Source organism: Ostrea edulis, chromosome 7 (assembly GCF_947568905.1).
Source record: "Ostrea edulis chromosome 7, xbOstEdul1.1, whole genome shotgun sequence".
NCBI classification, from domain to species: Eukaryota; Metazoa; Mollusca; class Bivalvia; order Ostreida; family Ostreidae; genus Ostrea; species Ostrea edulis.
In genome coordinates, this window is record NC_079170.1 from 70028736 (window position 1) to 70040243 (window position 11508).

Below are 11508 nucleotides of genomic sequence, written 5' to 3' on the forward strand. Positions count from 1 at the left end.
CATGTATTTGTTTTTGTTATATTTTCAGGCTTTATCCTAAGATTGTGAATTAAACTGAAGAGCCCCGAGATACCCAAAATATTGTCTCATATCTTTACTATGGTTACTTTAATAACTTAATTTCTTTTTTCGTTATTTTGTGTGTTTTATACTTTCTCAGTAAAACCGCAAAGCATATCTCTAAATTTGTCTATAAAAATACATATATCTACATTCAAACAACATACACTTTTCGATACTCAGATTTACTCAAACTGATTAGCGACATGATAATAACGGAGCGGATCAAAGATCTGATTTTAATCGGATTGCAGATTTACGCAATATCAATATTTGTTGTACAAAGTCCCACTGACTTTCCATAATCTGTTCTAAAAATCAAAACCAAAACGTAATGGGGGGGGGGGGGTAACCCTGCTATGGGAGATTATTTACTATATAGTAGTCCATTTTTTTCCGGGGGTGGGGTGGGGTGGGGTGGATACTATGGGGGTACGGCTACTGTGCAACACCGGTATGTACAATAATGTAACTGTTTTTACAAGGTGGACAGAATTTGTCGAAAGTCGGACAATACGGCGTAGAGATTACATAATTATACATGTACCCTTCTATTTGGAAATTAACAACAGAGAAGGTATAGATTTACATGTAGATCAATGTTCATCATATTCTGTTTTAAGGGGGGCACCTTGATGAAAGCTATTTATAAGTGGATTTAGTTTTTTGCCAGACATTGAACATTAGATATTTTGCCCCCAAATACTACACTAACATCAAGACATATATGTAGAATTGGTATATTCCTTAGTGTTGAGTAACTTTAACGGACTACACTGTTACTTGCGTAACAATGATAAGACATGGAACATTTCCCTCGGTCGATCATTCATCGACGTAACTTCCGTGTTGCTGGCGACTTGTGGTGGTGCAGTGAGATTCTGATCAAACTTCGCTATGTTTAAACGATGTCCTAGGGCGTCTCTGTGGATTATCTTGTCCTTGTTTGTTGCTGCAAGTGTTCATCTTCTACGTGAGTGCAAAATTATATGCTATCATGTTATCACTTACTAGGGGACGGGGGGGGGGGGGGGGGGGGGGAGGGGGGGGGCGTGGTGACGTACGTTCAGTACAGCCCGAGAATATTTATTTTCTATAGCTAACTCTACCAATGCAGGTTTTTCGATATGATTGTTGAAGGTAAATTAAATTTAGTAATATTTGAAAACCAACAAATTTTAATTCGGAACTCGTATCGTTCCTTATAGGAAATAAAAATCACAGTATTTGTGGAAATTGTGGATTTTCCTTTTCTTCACCCGAATATCTGACCGTTCGCTATAAGTTCTCTATTTCGATATCAGCGCGCCAATCACAGAACACAAGTAGACAAAGCGAGGAAGGTTATGAAGATGAAAATAACGACGAGAGTCGGGAAGATAATGGAGGTACCAATTCCTGTCCCGAATTTCCAAAAAATGTATGTGCATAAACAATACATCAAATGTATGTAGTGTGTTTCAAATAATAACTATCCTTTACATAGAATGTTAGAAATTATATTTGAAAAGCGATATACTATATATAGTATATTGAACTGAATTTCATATCGTTTTTAACAATAAAGTTTATTTCACATACTTTACAAATTTTCAAACAGTTATCCATTGGCTATTCATATCGTAAGGTAAGGGTAGAAATTTCAAATGTTTTTGCCCTTGATATTTCTACAAATGACAATGATCGCCATTTCCTCATGAATATGTTGCAGTTGTGAATAGTGTGCGTATGAATACAGATAAATATAGTTCGTCTATTATTCCAACAGAATTAGATGTAAAATGTAAATATAAGATTATAAACTTCATTGAAGGCATGATCTGCAACGCTGGTAAACTTTCAGGAAGCACTATCTGAAGTATGCCAGTGATCAGTGCATATATACCCTCATTTAATTTCAAAAAATGAAATTTATTTCATACCCTCATTTAATTTTAAAAAGTGAAATTTATTTCTTAGATATATCTCTAATTTGTTAAATCCCTTTAACACATACATGCATGTATAGTTTTATCCATGGAATCTGATCTGTAGAATTCACGATAACCGATCCACGGGAGATCCAATCTAGAAATACTTATTTGTAAAAATCTGCAAGGTTTGACTCGCAGGCTCACGACGTATATGTATAATTATAACAGTGGCGGATTTAAGGGGGCGCACCCCCTAAAACTTTCAAATTTAAGATAATTCGTGCATGGTCTCTTGTTTAGGAAAATGTAAACGATAAAAGAAGCAACAATTTCTTCTACTCTCGGAGAAATAAATGACAAAATCGTTTGATTTATTGAATTTTTTTTTTTTTTCGGAGAACTTACATTTTTTTTCTAAAAACCTTGAAATTTGCGTCATTTTATTAATTTCACCTTATTAAAAATGACAGAAAATTGTAAAAATGACTGCATAGGACACGTATTTCAAGCCCATAAAATCTGTAAAATCCAGACCCCCAGCTTCAGAAAGCCCCCCCCCCCCCCCCCTATCGCAATTCCTGGATCCGCCCCTGTACATACACTATACATACATACAATGTAATAAAAAGATATCTTTCTGTAAACAATCTATGCTTTGTTTACAAGAAGACTATTTTTTAGTCATATTTTTTATGTTTTATGAAATTTATCACTGTTCATTATCTTCACCTTTCATTTAAAACGTCGAGGGCCTGTTGTTTGACGCATGCTACATATACATGTAAATTACATTAATAACTCCTGGGACACACGTATGCCTGTAATAAAGTCATTTAGTACTGCATTGCTCACTGCAAGGGATACTAATATACATATGTATGTATAAAGTATATATGTTGTGATATATTCATTTCTGAGATACTTTTAAGTATTACAGTAGATACATCTATCATATACAAATTGATAATTAGCCATCCCTTTTTAAAAATATTGATCTCCACAAATTCTAAACCCTCTGAGATTTTTTTTTTTTTTTTTTTTTTTTTTTTTTTTTACTTTTCAGATGTTTCAGTTCGTGCACGAGGTCCACACTAATCGCCAGAACGTTATATCACAGCGCTGCAGTCGATTTCGCGGGAATTACACCACACAATCATTCCTCGCTAAATTAAATTATAACATTGGATTTTACGATCCCTTCAGGTTTTTGTATTGTCGAATACAGAAAGTGGGATCTACTTTCTTACGGAGAACAATGAAAAAGCTGTTTGGTGGGGTGGATTATCAAGCTTTTCAGGGAGGAAGAATGATTCTTAATCGATCGAAGGATTTCATAGATTGTCTACCAAAGACGTCCAAATTTATGTTTGTTCGTGAGCCATATGGCAGGGCACTCTCGGGATACGTGGATAAGTTGTTCGCGCCTAATCCCGTTTATTGGAAGTCTATTGGACGCCATGTTGTGCACGAGATAAGAGGATTAAACGCTAGTGATTTATCACGGAAATGTGGTCATGACGTCACGTTTCCGGAATTTCTGAAATATTTGGTAGTCTCGCAGAAAAAGTCAGAACATCGTGATAGACATTTTTATCCGATGTACGAGCACTGTTTCCCGTGTGATATCAAATATGACTTTATAGGGAAACTGGAGACGTTCCAAGATGACGTATCAACTCTGCTGAACTCCTTTAACTCGACATTTTCTGTCGAAATGTCGTTTAACGACTTCGAATTGGAGTCTGATTTAACTACTGCTAAGAATCACGTGGGACTTCTCTACCACTTTAAGAAGAGAACGACGGAATGTGAGCCATTTCACAGGTCCCTGCTTCGTTTGTGGCGAGATCTTCAGATTAGAGGAGTACTTCCGATAGATGTCCAAATGCCGTTTAGTCCACAGCAGGCTAAGACCGTGTTACAATCGGAAGTGGTCAGTGAAATCAACAAGACGATACACACTACTCAGAATAGAAAACTATTAAAGAAACAGAGACAAGAGGCAAAAATAGAAGCGTTTAGTTTAATATCCAAAACTATGTTGAAAGAGTACAGACACCTTTTCCGTTTGGATTTCGAACTATTTGACTATCCATCGAATCCACCTTTTATTGTGCATCGGAATGCGTCTTCTACTAAACAACTGAAATACTTCAATATCCTCGACAGTACTTTAATATTAGATTAACTTTAAATCAATATATTACTTTATAGCTGTAACTGAGTATATATAGGAATATTAGATGAACTTTAAATTAATATTATTTTACTTACATATTGTAAGTAACTGAGTATCTATAGAAATATTAGATTAACTTTAAATCAATATTTTACTTACATATTGTAAGTAACTGAGTATCTATAGAAATATTAGATTAACTTTAAATCAATATTTTACTTACATATTGTAAGTAACTGAGTATCTATAGAAATATTAGATTAACTTTATTTTACTGACATATTGTAACTGAGTATATACATTTAGGAATATTTAACTTTAGATTATATATTACTTACATATTGTAAGTAACTGAGTGAATATATAGGAATAACAGATTAACTTTAGATTAATATATTACATGTACATATTGTAAGTAACTGAGTGAATATATAGGAATATCAGATTAACTTTAGATTAATATAATCACATAGTGACAATGCTCATCAGATGTTACAGAATACTCCGACCTGACTTTGTCCTTGGTTGACCTGACTTTGTCCTTGATTGACCTGTCTTTGTCCTTGATTGACCTGACTTTGTCCTTGATTGACCTGACTTTGTCCTTGATTGACCTGTCTTTGTCCTTGATTGACAGGGTTTAGAATTACATAAAAAGGAAAAATAATAGTAAGATTTATTTCATGAAATAAATGTTGAAGTTGGTCACCCTCCTCTTGTCTGTATGATAGAGAGTATTAGATGCAATACAGCCATACGTATACTGTATACTTTGTAATTTATTGAAAAATCTATTTTTACAAACACTTATTGTGTGGTCAATATCAATCCGATTTCCATAATTTTTTCACTTAATTACACAAAATTGTTCAATTTTTTTTTCCTTTGGGTGCTAAACAAGTTGTGATATATTGATCATTGAGAATAATTTATGAAATCATCAAGACAAAATTTCTAATCTGAAAATGCTACAATTTCTTACCAAATTTGTGCCATGAAATTTCAATTTTGCATTTGATGGGTGATTATTACCACAACGCCTACAGATAAATTTATTTTGAAATTATATGGAGAGAGAAAAAACTACAAACAATTCTGCATTTTGTGATATTATATCCACGGAATTGAGCTACAAATAACGTTGCAATAAGTGTTTTTAAAAATAGCATTTTCAATGGAATATATATAGTGAAAAAATTAAACGACGATTCACTTGTGGCTAGGTACCGTAGATCAAGGCATGCTGTGCGTAAATAATCCCTCTAGATTGAGTGGATCAAAAGCAGCTGCGGCGGTAATAAATCAGAATGATATTCAGCAAAAAATAAATAGATCGATGGATTCTAAAAAGTGATCTTGCTGCACATTTAAATCGTGTCATTGTAATAGAGTTTTAACGCCTTCTTGTTTATAGCCATTTTCTAGCTGTTATAAATTCACGTTATGACTAGGCATTGCGGTTTTCATTAAATTCACTATTTTGGTCCTCTGTGAAAATAACGAAAAATACCTGTAGCAATAATAAGGCTTCACACAGTACAACATACCCACAAACTGTGTGAAGCCTTAATATTGTTGCTGGTAGTTTGGAGTGCTTTCTTTTGTTAAACGTCTGGGTTATCTGTACATGACCCACACTTTTCTTCAAACCCCGCCCACATTCTCGAAAAAACAGCATCACTGTCCACTGTATGAAGTTCCTCCAGATCAAAATTCACATATCAAACACGGATATCTGACTCAGACTAAGTTCTCCAAATAAATATTCGCACTCAATCTCACATGAAGCTTGAGACAAGCTAATATCGTCAATGGTTTTGTCCTAAAGACTTTCTATTTTCATTCTCCTCAAGTCGAGAAACACATGTACGTAGAAATACGGGTATTATTCATAAAGATTTCATAAAAGACCCAGTCACGTGGTAAGAACGCGTTTGAGAGATAAACTTGTTTTACGGACATAGTGAACAGCGGCGGCTAATCAGACGTGTGTTTCTCTTATGGTTTCGCGCCTTACAATTCTTAATTATTTTTTTTTTCGCTTATGTTTCACCCTCGGTTCTGAAATTTATGGATCCGAAACTAATTGCAGATGGCATTTAATCAACTTCGAATATGTACTTTGTGCTTACTCCCTCCACCTTCCAGCTTTTAAAACTTTGTATCAGTCAAGCCGAAAGCCTACATCAAAGGGGAGGCGAATTTTATTTATATGTGGTATAACTTTCACAGGGGCCTAAGATACCATTTTTAATTATTATAATTGAAAAATTTCGGTTAAACAATCTGTTTCGTTTCGGTAGATTTCGTTTCGGTGGGTTTCGTTTCGTTTTGGTAGGTTTCGTTTCGGTAGATTTCGTTTCGTTTCGATTCGTTTCGAAATTTACAGGTACCCTACTGAATAGCAGATTATTGAATTGGGAGAAATATTACATTATTACAGATGCTCAGTATGGATTTAGAATAGGACTTTCAACAGTAGATGCAGTATTTGTGTTACAATCTCTTATCAAAAGAAGTTTGGGTAACAAGAAAAAATTATATTGTTGTTTTGTAGACTACCAAAAAGCGTTTGACTCTGTAACAAAACTTTGGTACAAATTGTTACATTTAGGAATACAAGGAAAATACGTAAAGATTATACAGTCTCTTTATAAGAATGTAAAGTCTTGTGTAAAGTACGACGGCTTTTAAGTGAATACTTTTGTAATGAAGTGGGCCTTATGCAAGGTGAAGTTCTATCACCAATACTATTCTTATTGTATGTTAACAATATTGAAAATAGCTTTATACTAGAAGATTGTCCGAGTATTGATATACATTTAATCAATATTGTTCTTCTTATGCACGCTGATGATATGGTTTTGTTGTCTGAGAGCGCTGTTGGCTTACAAAGGATGTTAAATATTTTATCTAATTACACGAAAGAATGGAATTTGAGTGTTAATGTGCAGAAAACAAAAATAATGATATTAAAAAATGGTAGTAAAGTTGAAGACAACGAAAAATGGTATTATGATAATGTTCTTTTAATAATAAATAATAAAACCATATTTATATAGCACCCTTTTCATACACTATGTACGCTCAAAGGTGCTTTACAATGCATATATACCTTACAAGAGAATGTTATACACATAATACATAGAAAATAGATAAAACATTAAAAGCTGTACCTATCCTCATTGTACATATAAAACATGAAAACACAAGATACCATAAATATGCTAGATAAGAATAAACATCAGTTTCAGGGCGTATTAAAATAATAATAATAATGAAATACACACACGCACACACATCATATAATGTCTCAGGTATAATACATTAAAACATACAATTCCCTTTTCTTTTTCTTTTTTTTTTTTATAAAACATCACAAAATGGTACTCGAAAGCTAAGACACACAGTCTTTAGTTTTCACAGTTTTTCCACAGAATCTAACCTACACGAATGACTGAAATGATAGAAACTAGTCCTGGAAAACTTGATGGAAAAATGTGTTTTCAGTGACTTCTTGAATGCACATAGTGTTCTACAGTCCCTTACATGTTCTGGAAGGGCATTCCACAGTTTTGGAGCTATTGTTCTGAAACACCGATCTCCGTATGTTACGGTTCGACTTTTTGGAATAACTAAAGTGACTGATTGTTTTATAGACCTAAGATTTCGGGTAGGCTTATATACCTCTAGTAATTGTTTGATATAAGTTGGGGACTCATCATGTAAGGCTTTGTAAGTATAAGTAAGTATCTTATATTGTGTCCTATACTGCACAGGTAACCAGTGTAGTTCTCTTAGTATTGGAGTGATATGGTTGTAACGAGAGGTCCTGGATATTGGATATTTGGATATTGTAAATAAATGTAATTATTTAGGAATGCTTATGTGTTACAACGGCAAAGGCATCTGTTGATCAAGGTAGAAAAGCATTGTTTGCAATCAATAATAGCCTTAAAAATCATTGTTTTAATGTAGAAACTAAATGTTCGGTTTTTGACATATATGTTAGTAGCGTATTATCCTATGGATCTGAAATATGGGGAATCCATAAAGCCCCAGGTGTTGAGAAAGTACACATTGATTTTTGCAAGAATGTCCTGGGTGTAAATAGAAAGACATGTAACAATATGGTTTACAACGAATTAGGAAGATTACCTTTATGTATTAAGAGAAAATTTAAAAAAAATTAAGTACTGGATAAAACTGAAGAACACAGACAATTGTATTTTAAAGGTTTGTTACGAAGACATGTTCAATTATAATAATAAATGGTTATCTAAGATAAAAGAAGAATTGTCTAATCTGGGTTTAACTTACTTGTGGGCCACAATAGGAACCAAAATATTTATAAAATTATCTAACACAAAATGTTAAATATATACAGACAAAATATAATGTGTAGTTTTGAAAGTTCATCAAAGTGCATGCTATACCGGCACCTTGTTGGCAATTTTTGTGTACAGTATTATCTAACAAAACCAACAGACTCGTATAGTAAGCAGCTTATTACTCGTTATAGAACCTCGTCACATTCATTATGCATAGAAACCGGTAGACATAATAATATTCCCAGAAATATGAGGATTTGTAAATACTGTAATTTAGATGGTATTGAAGACGAATTCCACTTCATTCTAAGATGTCCTCTTTATAATGAATTAAGAAAAAATATATTAAACAATTCTATTATGCAAAACCAAGTGTATTTAAATTGACCATCTGAGTGTAAATAACATCAAAGAACTGAGTAATTTAGGTAAATATCTTAAATGTGCCTCGAAACTACGTAATGACACAGTTATTAATTAGTACATAGAGCATGTTTTCCCCGCATATACCAGATACAGTACATATTATGAATCAGTGTAATTGGTTATGAATACCTGTAATATATATATATATATATATATATATACTGTGTTTATATATAACTTAAATTTATGCAATGACATTAAGTGTATAACGTTATGTAAGTTTATGCACTCTCCATATACTGTTCCTGTATGTATAATATCTTTATATCTACTGTACTGCCTGTGTATATATATGTGTGTGTGAATCCAATGGGCCATATGGCTCACGGAAATAAAGAAACTGAATTTACATACAATCATGACGGTATTTTATAAATCAATATTAGCTTCTTTAATGCATATTGCCTTATAAGCATGGGCGAAGTTATGATTTCAATTTTGAAGGGGCGTGGGGAAAATATGAGACAAGCTGAGGAGGTCTGCTGGTCACCTTTAGATCCCCAGTTCGCCCTGATGGGGCCCAGGGGAATTTAAGCTCCCAGAACGTTCCGCGTTCAACTGGTAATGAAATATGGAGTAAAACTAGTAGAATTTCCAAGTACACATGCTGCAATCTACTTTGGTAATAAATAAGGTTTCAGTTTTTAAATTTCATTCAGTCAAGTTTTTTGTTCGGTGTGGACTTCCTCTTTGTTTGTTCGGTGTGAACTTCCACTTTGCTTATTTCGTATAGACTTCCTCTTTAATTGTTTGATATGAACTTCCTCTTTATTTATTCGGTATGGGCTTCCTCTTAATATTATTTTGGTATGAACGTCCTCTTTATGTATTTGGTATATACTTTTTCTTTATTTGTTCGGTGTGGACTTCCTCTTTTTAATTGTTTGGTATAGACTTGCTCTTTACTTGTTTGGTATAGACTTTGAGTGTTCGGTATGGACTTCCTCTTTGTTGTTCGGTATCGATTAGAAAAACGGTTGCTTAATTACAGGACGTCATTCAAGTGAATACGACATTGGCAAATGAATAAATGAATGAATGATAAATATTTGTATTTCTCTCCCTATCATCATCATTTTTTTTGCTAGCGGAGACGGTGAGAGGTCCTTTAATTAATGATGGGATTTGTGAATAGGTCCCTGGATTGTAATGTGTACAAATTACGACACTGTCTCTCAGCAGTGCAACCATGGGTTATCTCTCTTTGGACATCCCTATGTATGTACACTGTACATATATATTAGGTTAGTCATACCACACAGATATCATACTGAACATACAGCAAATCACAAATATAAAATTCCGATGTGGTCTAGTGGTTAGGATTCCTGGTTTTCACCCAGGCGGCCCGGGTTCGATTCCCGGCATCGGAATACATTTTTAATCTAAAAATTCAATTACATAATGAATAGAATTAAATACCGGTGGAAAATCTAAAGCGCATGTACAATTTTACAGGTTATTTCTAAATTAACGTAACTTAGTACATTTGTCATGTCCCTTTTTAAATTTTTTCCAAAAAAAAAAAAATCAAAAAAAAAAAAAAAAAAAAAAAAAATCAAGGCTGACAGTTAATTTTTCAAGATGTGCGATTTTTCTCTCTGTATGATGCATTGCACGAAAGTCCAAGTTTTAGGATCATTATCATGAAGAGGGAGATATTAATTATACGAAAATAAAAACAGGAATGGGATCAATTACATTGAAAATGTAACTAAATCTAGTTATATTACTTTCAATATTACATTGGTAATTTTGTCAGTTACTTGCAAATGCAATTACATTGATTTTGACCAATGTCATGAAATTGATATCAATCGCTTTGAAGATTGTGATTAAATGCATTTCAATTACACGTACTGAAGTTTATTTTAAAAATCTTGAAATTCATTCTTTTTTTTATTTCCTCCATGTAGCGTTAACATACAATTACATCAGTATTACATTTTGAACAGACATATACAAGTAAAAAGAATATAGAAAAACAAACCTATATACCATACGTTCGAGAGGGGAGGTAACCGTATGGCATGTCTGACAGCTAGGGAAGTGATAAATGTAACTGAGCGAGAGTGATATCGTTATGCGCCACTGCGCTTCAAACACGATTGAAATTCATTAGCGAAAGTTTTCATTATCTGTTACATTATCTGTTACATTAACTGTTTCATTATGTGTTTCATTTTGTGTTACATTATCTCTTACATTATCTGTTTTATTGTCTCTTACATCATCCGTTACATTATCTGTTACATTATCTGTTACATTATCTGTTACATTATCCGTTATATCATCCGTTACATTATGTGTTACATTCTGTTTCATTATCTGTTACGTTACATTATCTGTTACATTATCTGTTACATTATCTGTTACATTCTCTGTTAGATTATATGTTACATTATCTGTTTCATTATCTTTTTCGGATAGTGTAGAATTCACCAGTAGAACAAGAAACAGTTCATTTTCTGTCAAGCCGTATAACCATGCACGTAGGCGTATGTCTAAACAATTCGTGATCACATTCCACCAATTGTTCCTAATGATTACAGTTGCTGGACACACACAAGAGAAATGTTGAAACTCATTAGAGAAATAC

At 33.3% G+C, this 11508-nt stretch overlaps 1 protein-coding gene and 1 non-coding gene across 2 annotated transcripts; both read left to right on the forward strand.

Moving 5' to 3' along the window:
• The first annotated feature begins 2564 nt into the window (after positions 1 to 2564).
• On the forward strand, positions 2565 to 4167 carry LOC125655807 (carbohydrate sulfotransferase 8-like). The gene has a single exon (XM_048886320.2). The coding sequence runs from the start codon at positions 3037 to 3039 to the stop codon at positions 4159 to 4161; it is 1125 nt and encodes a 374-aa protein (XP_048742277.2). The 5' UTR covers positions 2565 to 3036; the 3' UTR covers positions 4162 to 4167.
• A 6043-nt stretch (positions 4168 to 10210) lies between these two features.
• Positions 10211 to 10282, forward strand: Trnae-uuc (transfer RNA glutamic acid (anticodon UUC)). Its single transcript has one exon. It is a non-coding gene; the product is annotated as a tRNA-Glu (tRNA).
• The last annotated feature ends 1226 nt before the right edge of the window (positions 10283 to 11508 follow it).